Consider the following 27,484-nt stretch of genomic DNA (forward strand, 5'->3'; position numbering starts at 1 on the left):
GAAAAAGAAAAGGGCCGGGTCGGCTGACCCGACCCGGCCCGAAATTTTTTTTTTTTTTTTTTTTTTTTTAAATTTTTGTTTAAAATTTAAGAAAATATGCTCTAATAGGCCCTATTAATGCACATATGCCTAATGTCTATATGCAATGCATTTAAATTGAAATATTTTTGTTTTAGGAATTAAAGAAAATTAATTCCTAAATTTTGTGCAATTAATTTTGGGCAAATTAAAAATAGGTGTCAACAAGCAGCACGCTTGCTGAAAGTGTTGAAATCTGCTAAAAAGTCCAATCCAAAAACTTATAGGTGAAGAGAGATCATACGTATATAAAGAGCATATAAACTCCATAAGTTAAGTGATGTGGGATATTTCAACAAATTCAAGTGCCGTGTGCCGTGACATAGAGCCAGGCCCTCTAACCCGTTGAAGACAAAATGCTATGCAGTGGGAGTGATTACTTGAATATGCGGGGGCCATATCTCTGGAATTCTGGCCGCTTGATATGCTCCTGAGCTCAAGAGTAATATTGATGAGGACCCTAGTATCATAAACACCGCAATTCCATATAAGACACTAGAAATCCTCTTCCTAAGATCACCGTTTGAGTACTGGGGCCGCTCATTGATGTGTGGCTATAATAGTTATACTATTCAACGAATGCGCCAAATCATGACTTGTCCATGACACATGCATGACAAAGGCTGTATGGCAAATTTAAGCAGATTGCATGGCCATAGAGATAAAGGGGCATATGAGTTATGCCCCTAAGGTACGGCTTGGTCGATTATAATGTCTTGAAGCTTGACGTTGTTCAAGAATGATTTTAAACCACACTAGAATGTAGTTATCCTGAAGTTCTCCCTTTCGTAGAACTAACTATTAAGCAACCCCCCATAATACCATTTGTCATTGACACAGCCATGCCAAATCTTGACAAAACAAGTGTAGATATATTTCTCTCGAAAAAATGCTGAATATACTGCAATTGATATACAAAACTAGTGTACTAGGCGATGTGGTAAACTATTATTACGTGTTGAATATGTGTACGATGATCGACTTATTTATATTCTTTTTTCAATCTGACACATCTCTACGAAACTAAACCAATCTTAATAGGGATAAGTGCATTCAAAGTCCTAAAACTTATCACGAAAGTGTAATTGAGTCCTAAAACTTTCAAAAAGTGTAAACAAGTCCTAAAACTTGTCACGAAAGTGCACTTGAGTCCTAAAACTTTAAAAAAGTGCAAACAAGTCCTAAAACTTGTCACGAAAGTACAAATAAGTCCTAAAACTTGTCAAATTGGTTCAATCAAGTCCTTCCATTGATTATACTTTTAAAAGTTTTAGGACTTATTTGTACTTTCGTGACAAGTTTTAGGACTTGTTTGCATTTTCGTAACAAGTTTTAGGACTTATTTGCACTTTTTGAATGTTTTAGGACTCAAGTGCACTTTCGTGACAAGTTTTAGGACTTGTTTGTACTTTTTGAAAGTTTTAGGACTCAATTGCACTTTTGTGACAAGTTTTAGGACTTCTAGTGCACATATCCCATCTTAATATATTTACATAAAATTACTCGTCATTTTTCCATCTACAATCTCCTGCCGTGCAAGCAGCGACTTAACGCACTCACCGACCCAAGACTTAACCCTATATCTTACTTAGCTTTCCTCTCTTTGGACTTTGGTTCCTTTTGGTCGTTCTCCCTTAATGAAACACCGTTAATTTCTCTATGAATCTTCGATTCGAACCCACCGAAATTCTCTATGCCATAGTCTGCGTCAATGATGTCTCAAGCTACTTGGGTTCACAAGTACTTTAGTCCACTTTAACTATGCTCTACCCACCTCTCCCTATCTATATAAACCGTCACCCCCTACTATTCTTCATCAAGAAAGATGGCAAAGATGGCCAAGATCACAACTCTTCTCTTCACGTCTCTCCTCCTCATCTGCGCAATCTCGTCCTGCTTTGCTCGCCCCGAGCCGGTGTTTCTCGATGTTACTCCGGTCAAGACTAAACGTGTGGTGGGTTGTTTGTTTAAATTGGATTTCAATAACAATATTGGCCCAAGTTTTCAAGTCTCGACCTGAAGTTTTTATTCGAGTTATTGCTATTACGTAACGGCTTAAACTTTTTAGAGCAATCAGTCGTGTGTGCACTTGAACATTTATGTGGGTAAATTTCGTCTTAGGCGTTTGTGTTCTTTATTTTCCAGGGTGTTGAAACGAATGAATTGTTGGATGAGAGCTGCAAAGGTGTTGGTGAAGAAGAATGCCTGGTGAGGAGGACTCTGGCTGCTCACCTCGACTATATCTACACCCAAAAGCATAATCCTTGAACTTAGTTCTCTTTGTTAGTGATGGGAAAAAAATGAAAGGATTGAAAAGTTTAGTGGGCCTCTACTAACTTTGTTGTGAATTATGGAACATTTACTATGGTGGGAATGTGAAATTTGCTCATCACTGGGAGTGGATTCCGAGTGAGTCCGCTTCTTAGATTTCGTTTCTTTATTCCAAACTTATGTATCTTTTTCCCTACCAATCTCTTTTGAGGTTATTTTATTGAGTGCCCTTGCAATCATGTTTCTTCTTCTTCTATGTTTTGTTGTACAATAAGTTTTCTCGAGTTCTAACAGTGAAAAGGTCAACGAGGAGTGCGTTCAGCCCAACAATATGACTTCAGTTCCCAAAGACAGAAGTTACCAAGCTATAACTTAAGGTATATAGGTAATGAACTGGGATCTTCTGAATTTAGAGAGTGAAGTTACATCTTAAATTCATCACCCTTAAATGATGGACACTTCAGAAACCCCAACCAAGTGGGGATCCCAGATTAACCCTCATAAGCAAAAACCACTCCTCCCTTACTTCACTCTGAGACTCTATCTTCATCTGCTTTCCTGCTCCTTCTCCACGCGGCGCTAGCTCCGAGTTAGGATTGAGTAGTGTGCACTGTGCGTGGACAAAGGGACGGGACGAGTGAATAAAAGTAGGGTTCTTGTCATAGGTTTTATAGGTATGGCCGAACATGAGGAACAGACAAGCGTGCATCTCTTAATGGGAAATTGATAATAATATCACGAATTAGGGACATGATCCTCATCCGATCGGCACGATCTAAACTAAGAAGAAAGTGAAAATGATAAAAAGAACAAACCCATCCTCATGTCACCCCATCCAAATCTGGGAGAGGCTATTGCGGCCGCTGGTGAGGCCGCCTCACCGGCTGCAGGTGAAGGCGGGCGGACATGCCCTCGCCAGTCGCGGGCGAGGCTACCTTATCTAGCAGCTGGCGAGGTCATGGTGAGGCTGGCCTCGCCCAGTGGCCGGTGAGCTTTGGAGACCCTTGCCGGCCACGATGGGAAATATAAAAAAAGAATAGAAGGAAGGAAAAAAGAAAAGTAAAAACTAAAATAATAATAATAATAAAAGTTTTGAAAAAACTACACTACAAAAAAACATCTTTTTTCCAACGAAATTCCCAACGAAAAATTGAGAAAAATTCGTTGGAAAACGAATTTCCAACGAATTTTCCAACGAAAAAAAATTCGTTGGTAATTCTTCGTCGCAAATTTTTCCAACGAAAAATTTCAATTTTCGTTGGAAATTTGCGACGAAATTTTTTTTGTTGGAAAATTCATCGAAAAATTTGGAAATCCAACGAAATTTTTTCGTTGGAAAATTCAACAAAAAAACAACTTTTTTGGAAATCCAACGAAATTTTTTTCGTTGGAAAATTCAACAAAAAAACAACTTTTTTCCAACGAAAAAATTTGGAAATCCAACGAAATTTTTTTTTGGTCGAAAAATCATGGCAAAATTAGTTTCGTCGTGACAAAAATCGTGCGGGCGAGGGCCAGCCTCGCCGCCGGCGAGGGCCAACCTCGTCGCCGGCGAGCTCGAGGTCGCCTAGATCTGGGCGAGCTCGAGCTCGCCCAGATCTGGGCGAGTTCTGGGCGACCTCGAGCTCGCCGGCCATGGCGAGCTCGGCCCTCGCCATGACCGGTGAGGGCCGGCCTCGTCGCCGGTGAGCTCGAGGTCGCCCGGATCCGGGCGACCTCGAGCTTGCCGGCCATGGCGAGCGTTCGGGCGAGCTCAAGGTCGCCGGCCATGGCGAGGGCCGAGCTCGCCATGGCCGGCGAGCTCGAGGTCGCCCGGATCCGGCCGAGTTGCGGGCGAGCTCGAGGTCGCCGGCCATGGCGAGCTCGGCCCTCGCCATGGCCGGCGAGGCCTAGCCTCATCGCCGGCGAGCTCGACGTCGCCCAGAACTCGCCTGCCATGGCGAGGGCCTGGCTCACGGCGGTCGCGCTCGGCCTCGCCGCCTCGAACGCGATGGACACCGCCCCCTTCATCGACCGGATGCTCGGCAACGGCGGCGGGAGCTTGGGCCCGGCGGTGGAGCAGTGCCTCAGCGAGTGCGCCGACCAGTACGCGGACGCGGTGGAGCAGGTGGAGGCATCGATCGCGGAGAGAGAGAGAGAGAGAGAGAGAGAGAGAGAGAGAGAGAGAGAGAGAGAGAGAGAGAGAGAGAGAGAGAGAAAATGTGGAAATTGAGAATCGTTGCGGGAATAATGAGCGCGAAAATGTTGAATAAGGAAGGAGTAGGGTTTTCGTTGCAAAATTCGTGGGAAATTTCCCACGAATTTTGCAACGAAAATTGTACACACTAAAATAATTGCCTGGAAAATTGAAATTCATGGGAAAATTCGTTGGAAATTTCCAACGAATTTTCCCACGAATTTAAAAAATGCCAAACAATACCGGGTTTTTTTGAATTCGTTGGAAATTTCCAACGAAAAATTTTTCATCGCAAAATTCGTTGAAAATTTCCAACGAATTTTCCCACGAATTTAAAAAATACTGAACAATACCAGGTTTTTTTGAATTCGTCACAAAATTCGTTGGAAATTTACAACGAAAAATTTTTTGTCGCAAAATTCGTTGGAAATTTCCAACGAAAAATTTTTCGTCGCTAATTTCCAACGAATTTTGCTACGAAAAATTTTTCGTTGGAAATTTCCAACGAATTTTGCGACGAAAAATTTTTCGTCGTTAATTTCCGACGAATTTTACTTTTCGTTGGAAAATTTGTCGCAAATTTGCGACGAAAATTTTTTCGTCGCAAATTTTCGTGGCAAAAATCCAGTTTTTTTGTAGTGTTATTAAAATTTGTTCATGTCAGGACCGGCCATGCTACGTAGAATAACTGGCATTTACGTTAGCAATTTCCATCCAAGATTGGCCGAATGAACTCAATTAGCAAAACGTGAAAAAATAGATAACTAAATTAGCATAATTGAAAGATCTAGGACTGAATTGGCACAAATGCAACATGTCAATTTTTGTTATGGTGGTGATTGGTGGTTGACAAAACCAACCACCATTATGATAGTTGCCGTGACAATGTTGATCAACAGTAGTCGACCTTCACATTTTAGATTTAAGATTTTTCTTTTGTTAGGTTTGTATTTAACTTTTTTATCAAAGCGTAAACTTATGTTCATAAAAAACTTTAAACACTTTATAGGATAGGTTATAGCCAAATTCATTTAGTATATCCAATATTCTCCTAAATAAATGACATGAGATATAAGAAATTTGAAGTATTTTTTTTTTCTAGTCTTATCATATCATATCTTATCATATACGAATCTTTATCCTGATGTCGAAAAGCAGCCTACGTAGAAAATTGGCGACTTCGGGTTGTCTCCTTGAAATGTATCTTGATTATATAATTTATCTCGTAACAAGTTCTTCCTGCCTTGACAAGAAGTCCCCATCTTGTTTTCTCACAATGTAGTTTCATTTACTAACAGGGAATCTCTCAGAATTGCTTAAGAGAAAAGAGGAAGAAGAGGAAAAGCAGTGTGTAATGGAAACAAAAGCAGAACTTTATCAACCAGCAATTTCCCCTGTAATTCTACTGTCATGTGTGTCCTCAAGTCCTGAAAAGAACTAATCCTCTTTGTGGGGCATCCGATCCAAATGATATCCCCACCATGTTCATTTCAATTTTCATAAACTCAATGCTTTTTCCCAATACACTAATGCTCAATCCACACAACTTTTAAGAATATGTGGATAGGAGTCGGTCTTGAGGTGACGTGACCATTTGGTTCCTATAATGATGTTTTATCTCAAGTAATCACTCATTGATTGCTTGGAATTTCAATGCATGTAAATATGTATTCTGGTCTATCTAAGATGTGGCAGAATCTTATCTCGCACCAGTAGAAGAGACAATGTAAAAGTCAAATTAAGCGGATTGAAATACCCAAAACGAAAAACAGAATACAAGGAATACACTTACGAGATTTACGAAATTTGGTCGATGGCATGTACATGTACTCCTAGAATGGTGGAAAATGTCACTAGAGATAAGTGATACAGCAAAGAGATTATAATTACTCGATTGATCAATTAAAAAATATTATCATTTTCCAGGTTCGATCAATACTCAATAGTCTCATAAACAAGCCCTTCGCAAAGATTTCTGACAGAAACTCTCTCTAATCTCACAAAAGACTCTTACAAACCCTCTTGACGGATCTAACAATTGATCACGAATTAGGTCAAAATACAATCAATAATGAATCCCAATTATGTCCGGGCATCCGTTAGAAGGGGGTTTATACCCCCGACCAAGCTTGGCGAAGCCAGGACATCGGCCGGATGTGTGGACTTAGATAACCACCTCCAGCTTGGATGCCGGCCATTGCATGGCCCGACATCCAAGTCTAATCTTTTGGATGGTTGTCACTTGTCCTAAGACTCCTAACTCATTATTTCATGTTGTAGGTCATTCTCACGTATCAATTTGAGTTGGGTCTTGATCAATTGCATTCAAATTCGAGACATTAATATCAATGTATGTTTTTATTTTTTTTAATTTGAAAGCAATGGGAAGTCTTGAATATACTAAGTTGCTACAGGTCGAACATAACTTGGTGTAAACATAAAGTTGACTAATTACGAGCCATGGACTCAAAGTCTCAACCTCATATTCTAGTATGGCATTGGTCCAATCTACCCCATGTGATCACAATCATTTCAAGCAAGAATTTCCCCAACATCAAATGCTATATAGCAAGCGCGTAGACCAAATTATCTACAAACTTTCTAATGGCACTGATTTTTTTTTTTCGTAAACTGATTAACTTTTATTTAATTTGAAAAAAAGAGCCCATAAACTGGGCTTCCTTACAAAGTAAATCCAACAAGATTTGGGGATGGGAAGAAATCTAGTCCCTCGGCAGAGTTTTATGGCGCTGACCTTTTGCGGCCCAGTCCGCAATGGAGTTGGCTTCACGATGGCAATGAGTGATACACAATTGTGAGAAGCTAGATGACAGATCAAGGCATTGGGAGATAATTGCACGTGCATCCCATGGAATAACGTCTGAGTTTTCCATAGCTTTAACTAAAGTCAGATTGTCTGACTCTAACTCAAGGGAATAGTGTCTTTGAGGGACTAAGAACTTTAGGGTTTCCAAGAGAGCCACAAATTCTGCCTGAGAGGCTAAGGAGACATGGATTTGTTTTGCAAAGCCATCCACAAGTGTCCCCTCTGAGTTTCGAACGATGCAAGCGATTGTGCCTTCCATGGAGCTTTCGACGAAGGATCCATCCCTCTCTCGATAATTAGTAGGGGCATGTATTAGTGTAACCCTCATCTGCTTTTTGTCTTCCTGAAATTCACATATTAAGTCCAGAAACTCAGCTGTAGCCATTCCTATATTAACCTTTACTTGATCTTCCCATAAAATAGCTAACCCTCCTCCAATTCCTTTTGGATTAACAACAAAGTGATTCTGGAAATTGAGACGCTGCTTTACTCGTTTTACTACTGCTTCCTGATTCTTAGTTTCCATTAGGAAAACTAAGTTGGGCTTCTCTTGAACCATCATGGCTCTTATATTTTGGACTGTCAAGGGAGTGCCCAGACCTTGACAGTTCCAACTTAGGATCTTCATTTGTTACCCGGTGGCTTATTAGAGCTAGCCACCAAAGCCCATTTTGTTGCTTCCTCAATCGCCAAGATTGGAGTCTCTAGAAGTTGGGACTCATCCAACAATAAAGAGCTGAAATTCCTCTGCCTTTTTGCTATGGGGGTTTTTGGCCCCTTGCCAATCTTTATGCCACTACTATTAGGACCAAGGGACAGCTTTACCTTGGGAGAAATCTGCTTTTGAGTAGGACCAGTGATCATTTGAATCCCCTTTCTAGTTTCTTTCTTCCTTTTCTCCTGAGTAGTCTCTTGGTCTACTTCAAATAGCATATTCTCATATCTATCTTCCTCTTTAGCAGCTTCCATTTGAGATGATTGAGCAATTTCCTGAGGAATAATTTGGCCTTGATGCACTGAGGTTTCAGGAATTATTTCTTCAATAAGATCTTCTATTGTCTCCTTCCTATAGAAAACTTTCCAAAAGGGACTGTTCTCCTGGGATTCAGCTCTCAGCCAGCTACCAAAGCTACTTCCCAGGTCAGTTGTAAATCTTTCTTCTTCATATGGGATTTCTTCGCAGTAATTTGCATAATGACCTATTTTCCCACACGAATAGCAAAAGTGGGGAAGCCTTTCATATTTAAAGTCCAGCCAAATTTTCTTGCCCTCAAAGGTAGCAATAGTACCTACAGTTAGAGCTTGATGTAAGTCTAACTCTACTTTAACCTTGGCTATTCTTTGAGCTGCCGGGCCACGAGCATCTATTCTCACTTCTTTCACCTGGCCTGCTGAGCTAACTAGAGATTCTACTACTTCCGAGGAAAACCATCCGATTGGCAAACCAAGTATTTGAATCCCGAAGGTACATTTCTCAAACTTATAACAGTGGGGAGGAGTATTTGGTTCACAGTCATGAAGTAGCAGTAAGTGATTTGAAAAAGACCAAGGGCCTCCCTCTAGCACCCTAGATTTTTCCAATTCACTCCTGAAGGTGAAACTAAATATATTATGCCCCCGAGGTGTGATTTCCACTTTTTCATTTTTCCATGCTCGTTTCATTGCCGTTTGAAAGGCCTGGAAATTGATACTAGGATTTTGGTATAGTTGACCCATTAAGATAGACTGGCATTCCTCTATTTTCTCGGTTGATACAATTCCTGAGATGTCTTTATCTGAGAGTAACGTACCTAGTTTTATGCAAAGAAGAGCCAATCGAGCTGAGGCCTCATCGTCATCTTCCATTTCTGAAAGATTGGTACCTTGATAATCGATTTGAAGGCAAATATAGAAATGGGGAAGAGGGCAGCGGCTAGGGTTTTCTGGGGAGTGACGTCAAAACCATAAATGAAAAAAGGGGGGAGAGAAGAAATGAAGCACCAAAAGGTGCGTGGGAATTCATGGTGATGATTGAGCAAACCAGTAGGGATTTTGTTAGGGTTTGTAAGTTGAGGGAGCCATTGCAACACCAACGGTAGAGGAGAGCTACACGGTCGGTAGAGAGCCAACATTTAATGGCACAGACGTTCTCCCCCAAGCCTTCCAATTGGATTACCAAGAACAAAGTCAATGGACAAACAGTTAAACCATAAGTGGCCAAACAGAAATTCCTCAAACCATCCGCTAATTTGCCACCAACAAGTGATTATGATTGATGAAATCACATGTCGTGGTGGACTTGATTAGAGGCCAGAAAAGTCTATGCAACTTGAGATGGACGTCTTATTTTTTCTACGAAATTCTAGAACAATGCTAAATTGGTTTTCGGTTGCCCAACAAAGAACAAAAGACAGAGACAAACTCAATTTCCACTCTTACCTCCCCGGTTCTCACAAGCAGACAGGAAGAACAAATGAAGGGGACGCGTAGAAAATTATCTTTTTTTCTTGTTTTCGAAATTCGGTCCACATGTAACTAACAATTGATTAAATTAGCGACAGTGGAGCCACGGTGACTGGCTCACAAACCTACAGGTTGGCCTGAATAGTTATGGTTTAAATAGAACATTTCACCGTATTTGTGAGACCCTTATTGTGATATCCCGAGGGACAGTTGCGCGGGTCGTCCCTTCTCGTCCTTTCTTTTTTTATTATTAGGAAAAATATAAAACTCAGTACCGCAAAAGTAAAAAATGAAAGGAAAGATGATCCGGAAGTTCACACACACCGACATCGCTTTTGTTGGTTTCACCATTTGACAAGAGCATAAGTTCATTGTATGATACATATAAAGATTAGTGATCATAATAACTAACTCGTTCTCCAAATAAACAATACTTTACTAAAGTTTATTCTCCACTGGTCATGACCATGTCATAAATTCATATAGTATCAGTGATTTTGTTAAAGCGTTTCGGACTTATATCTAATAACATGTTGACCAATACTAAAGACTGAATGCAAAGACTTTCTAAATCAATTAGAAGACAAATCTTAGTAAATTTATATATATATTCTTTTGTTTGGCAGCATTTCTCTAACTCTTTTACGCCGCAGAATCTGAAACATTCCTATGATACGGTTACTCGCCCTTGGTCAATACAAAAAGGAAAAAAGCTGATGCAAAACAATCCTAAAATCTTTGACCATCGGTTCACATGATCTTCCTTCATTCATATGCTTCTTTGACATTAGAGGCAGAAGAAAGGGAATGTCCGGATAAGTCATGGCCGACCCAAAGAAACTTCTTTTTTTTTTTCTTTTCGATAACTCGGGGACACGGTGCATAGGTACGGCTATCTGAAAGCCCGTGAACACCCCGCAAATCTCCTAAACCGGTTAAGTTCAGAATTTTTACTTGTGCAAGTGGTCATGACCCGGAACAGTTGGCATACGATTGTCGGATTTGAACAAGTGATTTCCAATTTATGAGTTAGAAATTCTTGAACACTCTAACCAAGTGTACAAATCCTAGCGCAATAGTAAGATGGTACATTTACGTAAGCAGGAGACACTATATTTTTACTTGTTTGCATTTTATCATCATTCAGGGTGAATATAGAACTCAAAAATTTGTATCATTTTTTAGCCTGACCAAATTTTATTCTTTGGTAGTGATGATTATAATAATCTTTCAATCCCACGTTCAATGAGAGACACCCACCTTCGAAGTCATCGTTTAAGTACTCTTTTTAAGGTATGGCCCATGTAAAATATGTCGAGTCGAAACAAATAGTACCAAAGCAGCACACTTGCTAAAAGTGTTGAAATCAAGTGCCATGCGCCATAAAGTGTTGCGTCACGGGAGCCAAGCCCGCTAACCCGTTGGAGACAAAATACTATGCATTGGGAGTGATTACTTGAACATGCGGGGGCCATATCTCTAGAATTCTACCCACTTGATATGCTCCCGAGCTAAAGAGTAACGTTAATGAGGACCTTAATATCATAAGTGGCAAAGTTTGTAACATCTCAATTCCATATCCGATGCCAAAGGAATCTAAAGATCGCCTTTCGCGCACCACAGTTTAACCCACGTGGAACGGGCCACTCATTGATGTGCAGCATTGATAGTTATATTACTCGACCGATGCGCTAAATACGACGTGTGCATGACACATGCATGTTAATGGCTGTATCGCAAATTCAAGCAGATTGCATGGCCATAGAGATAAAGGGGCAGATGAGTTACTTGGACTGGTCAGAGAACTCGTATGCCCCTAAGGTATGGTTTGGTCGATTATAATGTCTTGAAGCTTGATAAACTGTTATTACGTGTTGAATTTGTGTACGATGATCGACTCGTTGGAACTAAGCCGCTCTTAAAATATAAATACCTAAAATTGCTCTTTCGTTTCGCCATCTACAATTTCCTCCTGCCATGCAAGTGGAGACTTAACGCACTCATCTACCCAAACCTTAACCCAATATCTTACTTTGCGTTCCTCTCTTTGGACTTTGATTCCTTTCGGTCGCTCTCTCTTCATTAAACGCCATTGATTTCTCTACGTATCTTCGATTCGTCCCCACCGAAATTCTCTACGCCACAGTCTATGTCAATGATGTCTGAAGCCACTCAGGTTCACACGAACTTTAGTCAACTTTAGCTATATGCTCTATCCATCTCTCCCTATCTATATAAACCGTCACCCCTTACTGTTCTTCATCAAGAAAGACGGCAAAGATGGCCAAGATCACAACCCTTTTCTTGACGTCTCTCCTCGTCCTCTGCACGATCTCATCCTGCTTTGCTCGCCACGAGCCAGTGTTTCTCGATGTTACTCCAATCGAGACTGACTGTGCGGTGGGTTGTTTATTTACATTGGATTTTAGTAATCATTTTGGCCCGAATGCTGAAATCTCGGCCTTTCAAAGTTTTTATTCAAGTTGTTGCTACTCTGTAATAGCTTAAATTTTTCAGAACAATCCGTCGTGTTTGTACTTGAACATCATGTGGGTAAATTTCGTCATAGCCGTTTGTGCTCTCTATCTTACAGGGTGTCGAAACGAAGCATGATGATGACTTGTTGGATGAGAGCTGCAAAGGAGTTCGGGAAGAAGAATGCTTGGTGAGGAGGACTCTGGCTGCTCACATCGACTATATCTACACCCAAAAGCATAATCCTTGAACATAATTTCCTCTGTTTGGGATGTGAAAGAAATGAGAGGATTGAACTGTTTAGTGGGCCTCTACGAACTTTCTAGTGAGTTATGAAACATATACCATGTTGGGAATGTGAAATTTGCTCATCACTGAGAGTGGATTCCGAGCGAGTCTGCTTCCGAGAGTTTGTTTCCTAGTTTCAAACTTATGTATCATTTGCCCTACCAATCTCTTTTTGAGATTATTTTATTGAATGCCCTTGCAATCATGTTTCTTCTTCTTATTTTTACAATAAGGTTCTCGAGTTCTAATTGTGAAAGCGGTTAACGAAGAGTGCGTTGAGCCCAACAATATGACTTGAATTCCCAAAGACAGAAGTTACCTAGCTATAACTGAAGGTATATGAGTAAAGAACTGGATTCTTATGAATTTAGAGAGTGGTGTTACATCTTAGATTCATCACCTTTATATGATGGACAAAATCAGCAACCCCGACCGAGTTCGGATCGCAGAGCGAGAGAGAGATGTTGTAAATTCTTCGTCATGTAGTTGTCCGAGTTCAGGAAAGAATGTAAGAGATACCTTGCTGAATTCATCAATTACCAAGTATACATAAAGCTAACATTTTTTGAGCAACTTGTTGCAACATAGATATCCACGATTGAGATAGAACATGTCTTTTCAACAATATACGAGATAAATGCTTAGTCGTGTTCTATTGTTTTAGTCATTGGTCGATTGAGTAACCAACATTTTTTTTGTGAATTGAGTAGCTAACGTTCTAAAAAAGCTTCAATCAAGTCCCGAACTCGCCTTCAGTTGGTTTTTCTGATACCAGAAATCCAGCTCAAGTCCAGCTCCAACATGGCCTTCTTTTTAATATCATCCAGGCCTCGCCAGCTTCGCGTGTCCTCGAGCACCGTCTTTGTCCCTTGTCACTCAACTTGGGACGTCATGTCCTCTCTCTCTTTTTGTGCTCGTACGCTTGACCCGAGGCCTTGGATTCAAGGCCATGGACCTCTAAAAAAAGAGAGACAAACGAACATGACAGCACAACAAGGAGGTCCATGACCACGGGTTGGCAGAGGTGAGGGTGTGCGGTCGTGGTAGTGCATCGAGGGTGGTGAACCATGCCAAAGGAAGTGACGTGCTCGAGGGACAAGCGACGATGCTTGAGCAACAAGATAGACCTGCTTGGGAAAGAAGAGAGCAGATAACAACGACGTCGCTTTCAGGCTAAGGAAGTCATGTCATTGCCACGAAGGCGAACATTGCTATTAAAGAAGGCCACATTAGAGCCAAATCCACTGACAGCGAGTTCCAAACTTGATTAAATCTCGAAAAAAAAAATATCTAACTGACCAAAATAATCGATTAGGTATTCCATTGACCAACAGCCAAAACGTTAAAGGTACGATTTAGCACCTACCTCGATCTTTTCCCGACAATGTGGAATGTCGGGAATTCCTTATTTTCTATGGCCAAAAGAAATCCTTACTTTCCCTTTTGCTTACCTAGTGGATTTGCTTTGCTAACGGGGGAGCTACGGAGAAAGCAAACGTGATAAGAAAAGCAAAAGCTGAACATTTTGAAATGGAAAAAGAGAACACAACTTCACCTCACTGACCTTTGATCTTCTTGGGATCGTGGCTCTGCTTTTGGCGTTCAAAGGTCCACCAAAACGACGGTGCGGACGCGGTGTGTGCATGACTTCTCGGCCTCCACCATTTTCGGTTCGCTTTTGTCAAATGCTCTTTCTCTAGACCCCTAGGTAATTGAGTGCATTTGGGAGATACTTTGGTGTTTGGTGAGATTTTTCTCCATAGTACTTTGTGCTGCGAGAATTACGAATAAAAAGCCAAGCGAATGAAAACTGATCACTTTGAGACGTGCGATTACTTTCATGAAAGTGATATTTGCTCCCCACCGTATTACTTTCGGGTTAAGGCAAAGTCATTACTAAGATACAACAAATCCACCAAATCAAAAGACAAAGTATACGCTTGCGATTCCCTTAACTTCCCTTGAATTTCATGAGAGGTCCAAAATAGAGAGAATTGAATGAAGAGAGATGAAAGATGTGATTGTTTGTGATGTTGGTTGTTTGTTATAGGGATAATTACACAAATAATACCTGATATTTGGCTCAATGTACAATAACTCATTGAGCATGCGGCCCAGTAGTAAGAGAATTGGGTGGTGTGAGGTTGACTCTCACACTTTGCAAAGGGACATGTCAAAAGCCCGAGAGAGATGAGAGTTATAATTAAATAGACAACAAAGAATGTTAAGCTTGTGAATTGTACCCAACTAGAGACAACAGTAGAAACACTCGAGGATAGAGAGAGAGATGCCAGTGGTTGCTTGCCCACGCTCCATCAAGGCACTCTCTTGCCGGGGTCATGTGACCCGTTAATGCCTCGTGCAAGGTCGCGTCCAACCCTCGACACGATCCTTCACGCGACGACTTTAGTTCTCACTTTAAGAACCACTTTATTCTTAATCATTCATTAATGATGCTAAAAACCAATTTTAGTCCTTTTTTGTACCATTGTCTAGCTCTATTGATCCATTTGGGCTGAAGAACTTCGTTCGTCGGAGGTGGCCCAGCTCAGGATACATGTTCTTGTACGGACTGGGCCTTGCTTTTCCTCAGGCATTGCATGAATGATGGACGGGCCTAAAGAACCGATATCATGTCTTGCAAAGAAGACAACCCGATTAAGACCAAGATAACAATCCCATCCCCCCCCAATGCCCCATGCTGAATCGAACACTTTTGGCCGTTTGAACTTATAAGTTATTGCCCTAGCCATGCCTCAAACCGATCATTCCGTGTTCAGGAACTCCCAAGATCGGGCTTAAAGGAGTCGCTAACGCTAGTCACCTCTTTTCACCTTTTCTTATGATGCATCGATCAAATTTGCAACTTGAAACGGCCGCAAAGGCCTATTTAAACTCTTTCATGTCTTAATATTGCAATCCAATATGTCAAGTGCAACCCCAGTTGTAAATCTTAATCACAGGCCAATCCAATCGCTTATTATATTTTACTTTACTTTACATTATAGTTTAATTATCCGAGAATACTTTTGAAGATATTTTTTTTCTTTTTATATGATTTGTTCAATTTCAGAAAATAAAGTGGAGCTAAGTTTTTTTGTCAAGGAAGAAATAGAAAAGAAAAGGTAAGGTTAGATTTATTTCGATTATTTGCTCAATTGTTTAGAGGGTTTTTTTTTTTTCATTTTTTTATGCTAGAGATTATTGGGGATGAATTGTTGAGGGCAAATTGGTCCAATCAAAATGAAAGTTGTGGAAGTAGAGTTTTTTGCCCGTTATACCCTGAATAAACCCTAGTTTGATTTCCTCTTAACCAATCTTTGCTCCAGTTTCAAAATCCGAGAGCCGAATCGTTGACGGCCACCGCCGTTCCCAAGCTCGACGGCCACAACCTCATCCCGGCCGCCGCCGCCGCCGCCGCCCAAGGTCGGCATCCACCGAAGGCTCGTCGTCGTCCCATCCGCCGATACCTCCGCTTCCGCCGTGCCGCCGCCGCCGCCGTCCGTCCCGTACACCCCAAGCGCTCGGGCTCTGGCAGTGCTTCGCCTCGGTCCCCCGGTCCCCGTCCGCCCCGTCGAAATCCTCCTCCGGTGGCCCTGATTTATGCTCGTGAACGATGGAGCAGAGGCTGGCGAATGCGTTGCGGATGACCGCTAACGAGAAGAAATTCATAGCAAGCGCCCTGCTCTCTGGTCTCAGAGTCGACGGCCGGAACGTCTACGACTATCGCAAGCTGAGCATTAAGTTTGGCAAGTAAGTTCCAGCCGCTCTTCTTCTCTGCGATTTCGTGCTTGCTCTTTTCCGCGTAGCGAAGCAATGCGAGGGCGGGATATCAGCAAAGTATTTACCAATTGGCAAGCTGACTCTTTTCCCCTCGTAGAGAAGTGGTGCTGTGTCTATCGGTGTTAGCATGCTGTCTCAGTTTTTTTCTGTGTTGGTTCACACAAGTTGACACATTTAGGAGGCCACATATTGATGAACTCAAGGTTGACACGAAATGAGAGGAATTTAACATAAATCGTCTTTTTAGCACACGTGTTCTATATCAAGAATGATGTCTTTCAATGACAAGATTTCATAAACTCGAATTTGATGAGTGAACATGAATTGTCGGGCCTTAATATGCAAACATGGTTTATACTTGCAAGTCGCTTCTCTTGTTCATGGTCTAATGGGGGAACTTGATGCATTGCTGCGGTTTATCCTTTTTAGGCGGTATGCGTACGGTTGCCATGTTTACATGCGGAGACGATTATTTGTGGATATGATGCTGATTGTGGATAGACAAGTACACTTTTGTGTTGGCTAGAAATCTGTCACATTTGTTTGGTTCGGAGTCCATGTAGCACTGGTCTATAATTGTGTTCACCTTCAAGTTTCTTTGTCTAATAAGTTTTAAGGTTAATTAGCTTGACGTGCCTGTTTTACTTTGATTTTCCTTTTCCATGTTGCTATTTCTATTACTTAATAGGATTGACTCTAATCTAACTTTTACTTTACCAAACCTGCAGAGAAGATGGCTCAGCAGAGGTGCATCTGGGTCAGACGCGTGTAATGGGATTTGTGACTTCTCAACTAGTTCAACCATATAGAGATAGGCCTAACGAAGGGACACTTTCAATATTTACCGAGTTCTCTCCGATGGCCGATCCTTCGTTTGAACCTGGTCGTCCCGGGGAGTTCGCAGTTGAGTTAGGCAGGGTGATAGACCGTGGTTTAAGGTGATTAGTTGAACTTGTTTTAATCTCTTTTTACTAGGGGAACTTAGTTTTAATCTATGTTTTCATGTATTACCATATTTAAATTGTCTATCTATCTGGTGTATTATACAAAAGCATTGTCATATAATATTCTAGAACAGTGTATGCTACAAACATTAAGTGTTATGCTGGATTTACTGATAGGAATATTGAGAATATTGATGGATGGATGTGCATTCTGAATTTGTAAAGCTTACACCTTAGTAGATAATATGCTTGCATTATATCTATCTCAATTATATTCATCCGAAATTAAATGGTATAGGATTCTAGAAGTCCATTCACCACCAACTTTAACATGCATGCACACTATGTGCTTGCCTTACTGAGGAACACTACAAAGAACAATGGACAGATGGTGTGCACTTTCAAAATCTTGTGCTATCAAAATTGAACAATTAGTCATACATTTGACCCGGAGCTCATATGTGCTTTGAGTGGAAATTCTGTTACAAACTTCTTTAAGGAAATTTTCCTGTTGAGAATTCTGGATTGAGATGACTCATTTCGTTACAAAGTTGTTTTGCAGGGAAAGCAGGGCTGTGGATACAGAATCTCTTTGCATTCTTGCTGGGAAGTTGGTATGGGCTATCCGTATTGATCTCCATATCTTAGATAACGGAGGGTAAGGAATTCTGGGTTTTCTCGTCCACAAAGTAGACATCAAATACTTATTATTCTCATTAAAACAATCTGCCAATATGAAAACAGTAATCTGGTCGATGCTGCTAATGTTGCTGCTTTGGCTGCTCTGTCAACATTCCGTCGGCCAGAATGCTCATTGGGTGGAGAAAATGGTCAAGAAGTAATAGTTCATCCACCAGAGGTTAGCATTACTGAAATTTTTGGTACCACTGTAGTGGAATACTCATTTGCTAGTTGCTCAATCCGGATTTGGATCTTGTTCAAGTATGTTGTGCATTTTTTTAAAACCAGTGATGATTGAGAGCATTCAATGCAAATTCTGGATCCATGATTTGTCATCGATTGTAATCACTTTGGGTGCATTAGAAAACTTTTCTCGAGTCAAATTTTTGCTATGCAACTGGCTATTGCTACTATGGATTGCTGTAGGAGGTTCCTGCATGGATTTTAAGGCTCTCTTTAAAATCTGGATTCTATTTCATCATTTTTTATGGCCAGTAGCTCTATTTCATTGTAAAAATGTGTAAACTTAACCTGCCATAAGCGGGTCAATAGAGGATGTGTGGATCCATGCTACTCATGTTGATCAGGAGTTAATGCTTTTCACAGACTATTTAGCCCTTTTTTCTTTAATCTGCTCTTGTTAAATTCTGCATGTTTTTGTCCCTAGAATAGAGAAATCGGTTTTTTCCTTAAGCATAGCTGATAAAAAACGTATCTTGATATTTCTAGGTTGATGAGATAGTTTATTTGAGTTTATCCTCGATCAAATTTCTATACTAAATTTCTCACTCATATATAGACAAAGTTTTTTCTGCCAAAGAAGAAAAGCTGACACTTGAATTATTTATTATCCTACCAAAATAGTATGTGTGTTGGGCATAGAGCTGATTAATATTTACTGCTTTTTGACAGGTTAGGGAGCCACTGCCCCTTATAATTCATCATTTACCTATAGCAGTCACCTTCGCATTTTTCAGCGACGAAAGCACTCTGGTAGGGAAGATTTCTGTGTTGCTGTTTACCTGGAAATTGCGGAGCCAAAACTAAAAGTCATTTGTTGGGATTTCTTTCTATCCAATATCTGGATGTACACTAAATTCCAGGTGGTAGATCCTACCCACCAGGAGGAAGCAGTTATGGCTGGTAGAATGACAGCTACTCTGAATACCAATGGTGATATATGTGCTATCCAGAAAGCGGGGGGAGAAGGTGTTTCTCAGAGTGTAATAATGCATTGCCTACGGATTGCTGGTACAAAAGCTGCTGATATAACAGTGAAGATACGAGACACTGTGAGTTTATCCTTCTTCAGTGTTTATGAACTTTGAAGACTTGTTTGTGCATTTTTTGTTCAACTTCGTGCCTTTATTCTTCAAGCCTTGAGTTCTTGAGTACCTAATGTTGGGTTAGTTGCTGGAGACTTCCCACATATTAGTGCAAGTAGCTCAAAATCACATTTCCATCCTGCTCTTGTTTCAGGGAGTAAATGCAAAACGGTTTCGGTTACAGTGATTTATATGATTTTAGATCTTAGACTCTTCACATTGCTTCTTTCCATAGATAATATGTTCTCTGAGTTGATCACCTCCATTCGATACTTTTTTTTCAGTTCTATTCGTATCTTTGTGAATGATCATCGGAGTTCTCTGTTGATGTAGGTAGAGGCGTACAATACTGAAAGAGCTTTGCGAAAGATAAAGCGCCACTCTGCTCCTGTTGCCTTGGATGTCAGTGGGACTGTTCCTGCTGTAAGGAAAAATCAGGTCAAATCTCAGGATCAGAGGGAAGTCAGCGGGTCAGTGGTTACTCAAGTGGAAAAATTGAAGCCTATGAATGAGAGAAACAATTCTGATCAGAGTAATGTCATTGAAGGTAAAATGGTCACAAAATCGTTTGAACAAGGAGGAACTAACAGTAAAGATGGCAACCCTAGGAGTTTCATTGGAGGTCCATCAAGTTGGTATGGTGCCATCCTCTGTGTGTAGTAATATGATTATACACCTCATTCTTAATTACGTACACTTTAAAATTTCTTTTTCACGGAACACATTGGATAATAGATTTTCAAATCTGAGAAACATAGATTTTATGAGAAAGACACTGAAGGAATTTAAGGAAGAATTCAATTTGATATTGGAGAACGTGTAAATTTTAAAAATGATGTTTGATTTTTTCTATACGTGTACTGCAGCTCTGATAATTAAAGTTATTATCTTTAGTGCCACATTTCGACTCATCAATCAATATGAAATTGCGTGACAGTTTGCTCTCAAAGTCTTTAGGGGCAATTTAAAGGCTTTAGCCACCCAACAATTGGTAACCATGAAACAAGTGGTCATCTTTGCAATTGTTGTATATGAGTGGATCATGGTGTTCCTGATGCTGGATAGTGCGTATTGAATTTTTCTATGAGAGGCTACATGTTTCCTTGGTGAATCTGAAAAAAGTATTCCTTGAGTTCTACTCCTGGCATAATTTGAACTCAGTTTTATTTTTCAAAATGACGAACAATAACTGGGATCATGCAATCCTTGTTCACGTCATGAAATTCCTTTGTTTGATATTACCCACTCTTAATGCCTATTTACCCCGTCTCAAGCACTTCTCTTCTTGCTTAACTCCATCCAATCTAATTTCTACTTAACCTTAAAATGTCCTCTTTTTATCAGGGATCCTTACTCGAGGGGTGTTGATTCGGATTTCCTGAAATTATCTCTTGCTTCGCGTGGTACTGTTTGTATATTTTTTTATGAAGATAATTTGCACTGGAACTGCATAATTTAAGTGCTAATAGCTACCCTGTGTTAAACCTTCATTGGTTGCTTTTGGTAATATTGGGTTTTCTATAGATCTACTGATGCAGTAGTTTGGATCCCTTATTTTGTGAAGTAGCTTATTGAAGTTATTATTGGTTTTTTGTGCTCAGAGAGTTGCTCACAAGATTCTTCCTTTAGTTGTCCTTTTCTTCATATGATGGAACTGGGTGTTTGGAGTCGGCCTATGACAGAATTCAGCGCATCCAATTTTTTACAGTTTTGCCTGGGTTCGCAGCTTCATTTCGGCATTGGCAAATGGGCATGCCATTGTTGACTGCTGCATTGAAAAATTGGAGAGCACATTATAGAGGAAGAAGTATGTTGTTGGGTATATGATCTGGGTGTACTTGACAGGCATCTTTGTTCCGCCTTTTCTTAACATGATAGCTAGTCTACCCAAAAAAGGAGCTTCTTTTTTCCTGTCAGATTTGATTCGCTAGTTGCGCAACCTAGCCTAGCGAATTGGAGAATTCCTATTACCAAATTGCTAAGTAGTGACAAAATGATTCTGTTCTGTTCAGGAGAAGTATTACTTCATTTAGATGGGTATCACGAAAATGTTGTTAGAGCTGCTGTCCTGCTAAATTGGAAGGCTGATTCAATGTCAAGTGGAACAAACTTTTAAAATTCTTTTTGTACTTGCCTTAAATAATAGCGGTGCATATGCAATTGCAAATGCGTTTTGGACGTTGCATGTGCTTTATATGGGTGCATTCCAAGGCATGAAAGTTGTGTGATTTTTTTACCTACCATCACTCTGGATGTTGCTGCACGGAGTGACTGTTTTTTTTCTTTTTCTTTTTTTTTTGTACTCAAGATAAAATGAAGGAAATGACAGAGCTATTGGTTTTTTGCCTATGAAATTTGCAGGAACTCCAAAACCCTCTAAAAAGCAAAAAGACTTGCAAAGTGAGAAACCACCCCAACAGGCTAGTCCAAAAGGATCATCTGAAGATATGAAAGTAACACCTCCAGCAACCGAGTCAGCTAAGATTGCCTCTCAAACCCATGTGGAGAAAACACTGAAGGATGCTGTTAAGCCTAGACATAAGAGGAAAAAGAAAGCACTTTCTGCATTGGATGGAAGTTAAGACACACTAGCAGGTCTTAACTGCCTTCGATTGTGTGATCTCTTCTTATTTGCTTTGTTATGCTTATTGTTCTTTCTTACTGTTTTTAGTTACACTGGAAAGAACCCATTGCTTGGATCTGTTAGATCAGAACATTTACTGAATAGTTTGTCTCTCAAATTTGAAATTCAATCCTCCATGATGTCTGTTAAATTATGTAGGACTTCCTTATTAGATTTTTGAGGACCAATCGGTGGATCTTTTTCTTATGTATTGTTGAGAATAATTAGGCCGTTGTTCAATACTTTTTATCTTTTCAGATTTTTGGAAACCCAGCTTTCCAGAGTATCACCGAAAGTGGAGCTAAAAAGCAGAACTGTGCTATGGCTTTGAACAAGGAGAAGGACTAACTCTGAACAGGTTGTTGGCGAGCCTAATTTAGGACACGACACCAGTAGAAGTTTGACAGAGCTGATCTCCTTTTGTTTGATAATGTTCAATTCCCAGTTTAGTTGGACTTTCGGTGCTTACCTCCGTAGGCACCTCATAGCAGAAGCCCTCGGTGTAACATATATGAAATTTGTTTCTATTCCATACAACCTTTAAAGTTATTTCAATCGTAGCTCTCCTAAGTCTCTCTGGGTCTGTCATGTTGCTCATAAGCTGAAACAGCGACGATTTGAAAACCGGTGGTATGGCTGCATTTGCTCTCGGTTGCTAAGTGGCGGTTCAATAGTTATCAATCTATCTCATAATATACATTCTTGGTTGCTATGGCAGGATTGATCTTTTCGCCTTTGCAGTTTTTAATCTTGCTACCTTATTGTGCTCTTCTTTTCTGGATGTGACCACTGCTAGTTTTTTCCTCAATTGTTTCTCTTCAATGCTGTGAATAAGCGGATGATTTAATACTATAGAATAGTAGTGAGTATAAGAGAGTAGAACCTTGCATCTGTGTTAGATTCGATCTCCCGGAATTGTTCTCCCCTGTCAAGAGAAAAAGGTAAGAGGGAACCAAAAGGTAAGCACCCAGAAAGGAAGCACCGGTACAACTCTTCACATTTGTTTTTGGTGCCGGTTAGTTTGGCACGAGATTGCTCGACATCTAATCAAGTTAGAATCCATGGTGAATTTGTATCGTGATCCTTGCGCTCTCTTTTCACGCTCTCAGCCCGAAATTTCTCTTCGAAACCGACGTTTCTTCTCAACTTAATCCCGTTTGCCGGGTGGGACTGGAGTTGTATATTTTCGGTTACCCGGCAACAAGTCAAGAAGCACGCCGATGAAGCTGCGACAGCCATCAAATCCCCAGGAAAAGAAAAAGAAGGAACAGGGTTGGAAACTGGCAAATGATAACAAAGGCTAAAAGCCTGAAGTTGTCTTTGAGCAGACTGCACTCCTGGGGACAAAGCTCACAAGCCACATCCTCACGACTCCATACCACCTAAAACCAGCAACCTGCGCCACTTTGATTTGAGGATTGACCATCTCATTATGCTTCTTATACTCACGCGGAACTCTAATTGGCCCATCACTGGATAGGGGCTCTCTATGAAGTTCTAGCCCCGTGACCGATCCAGGAGCGGTCGTGCATCACTTCCGCGGCCGATTGGACCACCCAATGACCGGTCGCTTGAGGGTCTTGGCTCTTTTGCTTCCCGACCTTCTTTGATCGGTGAAAAGAGGGATGGAAAAGTGACCAGTGTCGAAGCATCCTTTGGACGTTACCGTAAGAGTTTTTATACCCGTTTGCTTCCGACCTAACCACATTTCCACATTTGCTAATTGCCAAACGTGGTGGATTCGCCTTCTGTCCCTCGAGGACAAAACTGAAAAATCACCCAAAAAAATAGGGGTTACAAGTGTTGTTCAATATACGCGTGTTTGTATGTACATATAAAGTAAAGTTGTTTGACAAACCTGAAATGAGTGATCCGAATTTGACGTTTGATCCGAGCCCAACGAATTCACGTTGTGTCCTTAAGACAATTTGTCCCCTCTACCGGTACCCAAAGGTCGTTGAACAATTGCCTCCCAGGATAGAACGGATCGCCTTTCTTATGAAGCGGTACTTCTTCAAAGGAAATCTTCGAACGCAACTTTGCAGAATAATCGCACAAAAGATGACAGCGATGAAGAATGAGAGTGCAGCAGAAAGCCGCGAAAAAATGAAATGCCAAGAGTACTTCGTTCGGTCATGTATGAATGAATAGTCACCAAGGAATTTCGGATATAGAAGGATGAAACCGAAGAGTCACCAACCGAACAATTTCGTTCGGTCATGTGAACAGTCACGAGCCGAGCCTTAAACCGGTTTGGTTCGTGAACAGGCGCGAAGGGCTTCGGTTTTCGTTCGGGCGAACCGAACCTCACGAACAGACATGTTTGTTTGTCCAAAAATAAATAAATAAATAAATAATTTCTAAACAACGTGTCTGTTCGAAAAATAAAAAACCGATAGAGAGTGGACCCGGAACCGAACCGAGCCGGCCGGACGGACGGCGGCGGCGGCGCGCGCGGGGGGTGGACCGACCTAGCTAGACGTAGGTCCTCTCTCTTCCACAAAAGTGGGGTACCCCTTGGGGCCCAAACCCATTTGTGAGGCTCAACTATTTGAACCCATCTCCTATCTCTCTTCACCCTATGTGGGACACTTTCAACCACACACTTCTCATTCAATTCTATGGTATTTTGTGCCAAAATCCCAACAATCCCCCACATGAATGAGAAGTTCAGATATCACGACTCTGCGTGTATGCTTGAGATGCAAGGTGCGATTATTCCATGAGAAAACGTTGCATCAGGATAAGTAGTCTGAGACTTTGAACTTTCCTTAGTGAAACCTATCGGACTTACTCAGTCAATCAGTAGACTTGATGTCTTTGAACTGTCGACCTTTGGTGTAAGCCTAGACAATAGAAATCACACAATTTTTTCTCGAACAAAATTGGTTCTCACTGTTGTGTTCGTTTTGGCCATGAACACCGCCTGGTCTCATGAGTGTTTTAGAGAATTCAGCCTTTTCAATTCTCACAGAAGCGGCCCTCACTTCACACTCACATAGGTGATTTCTGAACATATAGTATATCACATACTCAATTCAGAATCATTAAAAAGCTTTTGCTTAACCTTCACATATTAGTACTGTCTTCATCCGGGAATGAGTAAAAATTTGACAGTACTCTACACTGTCTTCATAACTTAGTTGTCCCTTTGAACCTAGATCTTGGGATCTCCAATCAACTAGGTAGGGTTTCCGCTATGATGACTTGTTTATAGGCCTTAAACCCATTCCCCTTGATGTTTTTGCAACCATCTCTCTAGTTAGGCCTTTTGTCAATGGATCCGCAATATTATCTTTTGACTTCACATAGTCAACGGTGATAATTCCACTAGAAAGAAGTTGTCTTACTGTGTCATGTCTTCGACGTATGTGTCGAGACTTACCGTTATACATGACATTCCTTGCCCTTCCTATTGCCGCATGACTATCACAATGTATACAAACAGCGGGCACTGGTTTAGGCCAATTAGGAATGTCTTCCAAGAAATTTCGAAGCCACTCTGCTTCTTCACCGGCTTTATCCAAAGCAATAAATTCTGATTCCATAGTGGATCTAGCAATACAAGTTTGTTTGGATGATTTCCAAGACACTGCCGCTCCCCCCAATTGTGAATACATATCCACTTGTCGATTTTGTGTCTTTAGTGCCGGTTATCCAATTTGCATCACAAGTATCCTTCAAGTACCGCTGGATATTCTGTGTAATGCAAAGCGTAATCTTGAGTATGCTTTAAGTAGCCCAATAAACGTTTCATTGCTTTCCAATGATTTTCATTTGGACTAACTGTAAATCGACTTAGCTTGCTAACCGCACAAGCTATGTCCGGCCTAGTACAGTTCATGACATACATTAAAGCGCCTAGTATACTAGCATACTCATTTTGAGCCTTACTTTCACAGTATTCTTCGAAAGATGTAAATTAACATCTATCGGAGTCTTTACCGGTACAATATCTAGATTCTTGCACTTTCCAAGAATCGTCTCAATATAATGGGATTGTGATAGAGCTAATCCTCCATATGTTTTATGGATTTTAACTCCCAAAATAACATCTGCAACCCCCATATCTTTCATATCAAATTTACTTGTGAGCATGCGTTTGGTCACCTTAACAACCTCACTATCGCTGCCCATTATAAGCATGTCGTCTACATATAAGCACAAAATGGCAAAACCATTATGAGTGTTCTTAACATATACACATTTATCACACTCATTGATATTGAAACCATTCGACAACATGACTTGGTCGAATTTAGCATGCCATTGTTTCGGTGCTTGTTTCAATCCATAGAGTGACTTGATAAGCCGACATACTTTCTTCTCTTGACTTGGAACAATGAACCCTTCGGGTTGTTCCAAATATATTTCTTCTTCCAAATCCCCGTTTAAGAAGGCCGTCTTAACATCCATTTGATGGATTTCAAGCTTATACACCGCTGCTATGGCAATTAGCATCCTTATAGATGTAATTCTAGTAACAGGTGAGTAAGTATCAAAATAATCAAGACCTTCTCGTTGCTTGTATCCTTTTACTACAAGCCTAGCCTTATATTTATCAATAGCACCATCCGCTTTCATTTTCCTCTTGAAAATCCACTTACATTGTAGTGGTTTATTCCCAGGAGGAAGGTCAACCAATTCCCATGTATGGTTTGACAAGATGGATTCAACTTCACTATTGATAGCTTCTTTCCAGAACGGGGCTTCTGGCGAAGTCACAGCTTCTTTGAATGTCCGAGGCTCATTCTCTAACAGATACGTTAAGAAATCAGGTCCAAAAGACGTGGAAGTCCTTTGTCTTTTACTACGTCTAGGTTCATCCTCCATTGGATCACTTCTAGATATGGTATCTCGAGGCCTCTTGTTATTATCAATTGGCTCATATACTATGTTATACGGAAATATATTTTCAAAGAACGAAACGTCCCTTGATTCAATAATCGTATTAACATGTATATCTGGGATCTCTGACTTGTGAACAAGAAAACGATATGCATTGCTATTCTGAGCATATCCAATAAAGACACAGTCAACGGTCTTTGGTCCTATCTTAACCTTTTTAGGCTTAGGAACCGCAACTTTAGCCAAACACCCCCACACTTTGAGATAATTCAAGTTAGGCATTCTCGCCTTTCCATTTCTCATAAGGAGTTTGTTGTGTCTTTCTGTGGGGTACTCTATTTAAAATAAAATTCGCCGTCAAAACAGCTTCCCCCCCACAAATTCTGTGGTAAACCGGAACTATTCAACAATGCATTCATTGTTTCCTTTAAAGACCGGTTTTTCCTTTCCGCCACTCCATTAGATTGCGGCGTATAAGGAGGAGTCATTTGGTGAACGATACCAAACTCAGCACAAATTTCCTCAAAAGGAAATTCATATTCACCTCCTCTGTCACTTCTTATCATTTTAACTTTCTTATTCAACTGAGTTTCAACTTCGGACTTATAAATTCTAAAAGCATTCACCGCCTCATCTTTGCTACTAAGCAAATAAACATAACAATACATCGAGCAGTCATCTATAAATGTGATAAAATACTTATTACCACCTCTTGACGGTATT

At 40.7% G+C, this 27,484-nt stretch overlaps 3 protein-coding genes across 6 annotated transcripts; all 3 read left to right on the forward strand.

The window, feature by feature from the left end:
• The first annotated feature begins 1,911 nt into the window (after positions 1–1,911).
• Positions 1,912–2,573, forward strand: LOC115666496 (phytosulfokines-like). Its single transcript, XM_030588210.2, has 2 exons — positions 1,912–2,032; positions 2,224–2,573. Exons 1-2 carry the CDS (start codon positions 1,913–1,915, stop codon positions 2,344–2,346), a joined length of 243 nt encoding a protein of 80 aa, XP_030444070.2. The 5' UTR covers position 1,912; the 3' UTR covers positions 2,347–2,573.
• Positions 2,574–11,774: 9,201 nt separating this feature from the next.
• Positions 11,775–12,772, forward strand: LOC130140408 (phytosulfokines 3-like). Its single transcript, XM_056319731.1, has 2 exons — positions 11,775–12,194; positions 12,388–12,772. Exons 1-2 carry the CDS (start codon positions 12,075–12,077, stop codon positions 12,517–12,519), a joined length of 252 nt encoding a protein of 83 aa, XP_056175706.1. The 5' UTR covers positions 11,775–12,074; the 3' UTR covers positions 12,520–12,772.
• Positions 12,773–15,999: 3,227 nt separating this feature from the next.
• Positions 16,000–22,254, forward strand: LOC115691564 (exosome complex component RRP45A-like). 4 transcript variants are annotated; one of them, XM_030618241.2, is made up of 10 exons: positions 16,000–16,310; positions 17,069–17,278; positions 17,847–17,942; positions 18,029–18,143; positions 18,878–18,958; positions 19,069–19,257; positions 19,624–19,925; positions 20,635–20,693; positions 21,652–21,885; positions 22,172–22,254. In XM_030618241.2, the coding sequence occupies exons 1-9, from the start codon at positions 16,174–16,176 to the stop codon at positions 21,870–21,872; spliced, it is 1,410 nt and encodes a 469-aa protein (XP_030474101.1). In that variant the 5' UTR covers positions 16,000–16,173; the 3' UTR covers positions 21,873–21,885; positions 22,172–22,254. The 4 variants fall into 4 exon arrangements, with proteins under 4 accessions (XP_030474101.1, XP_030474103.1, XP_030474106.1 ...); XM_030618243.2 differs by lacking the exon at positions 20,635–20,693 and having other exon boundaries at positions 19,624–19,837; XM_030618246.2 differs by lacking the exon at positions 22,172–22,254 and having other exon boundaries at positions 19,624–19,837; positions 21,652–21,707.
• Positions 22,255–27,484: the final 5,230 nt, after the last annotated feature.

The sequence above is a fragment of the Syzygium oleosum genome, unplaced genomic scaffold, assembly GCF_021117445.2.
Source record: "Syzygium oleosum isolate NSW1041296 unplaced genomic scaffold, Sole_v2.1 Sole_v2.01, whole genome shotgun sequence".
NCBI lineage: Eukaryota > Viridiplantae > Streptophyta > Magnoliopsida > Myrtales > Myrtaceae > Syzygium > Syzygium oleosum.

Coding starts and splice junctions, on each gene's coding strand:
- LOC115691564 (XM_030618241.2), top strand. CDS start 16,174: ATGGAGCAGAGGCTGGCGAATGCGTTGCGGATGACCGCTAACGAGAAG. Junction 19,258..19,623: donor CAGTGAAGATACGAGACACT/GTGAGTTTATCC, acceptor CTGTTGATGTAG/GTAGAGGCGTACAATACTGA. Junction 20,694..21,651: donor ATTATCTCTTGCTTCGCGTG/GTACTGTTTGTA, acceptor TGAAATTTGCAG/GAACTCCAAAACCCTCTAAA.
- LOC115666496 (XM_030588210.2), top strand. CDS start 1,913: ATGGCCAAGATCACAACTCTTCTCTTCACGTCTCTCCTCCTCATCTGC. Junction 2,033..2,223: donor CGGTCAAGACTAAACGTGTG/GTGGGTTGTTTG, acceptor TTTATTTTCCAG/GGTGTTGAAACGAATGAATT.
- LOC130140408 (XM_056319731.1), top strand. CDS start 12,075: ATGGCCAAGATCACAACCCTTTTCTTGACGTCTCTCCTCGTCCTCTGC. Junction 12,195..12,387: donor CAATCGAGACTGACTGTGCG/GTGGGTTGTTTA, acceptor TCTATCTTACAG/GGTGTCGAAACGAAGCATGA.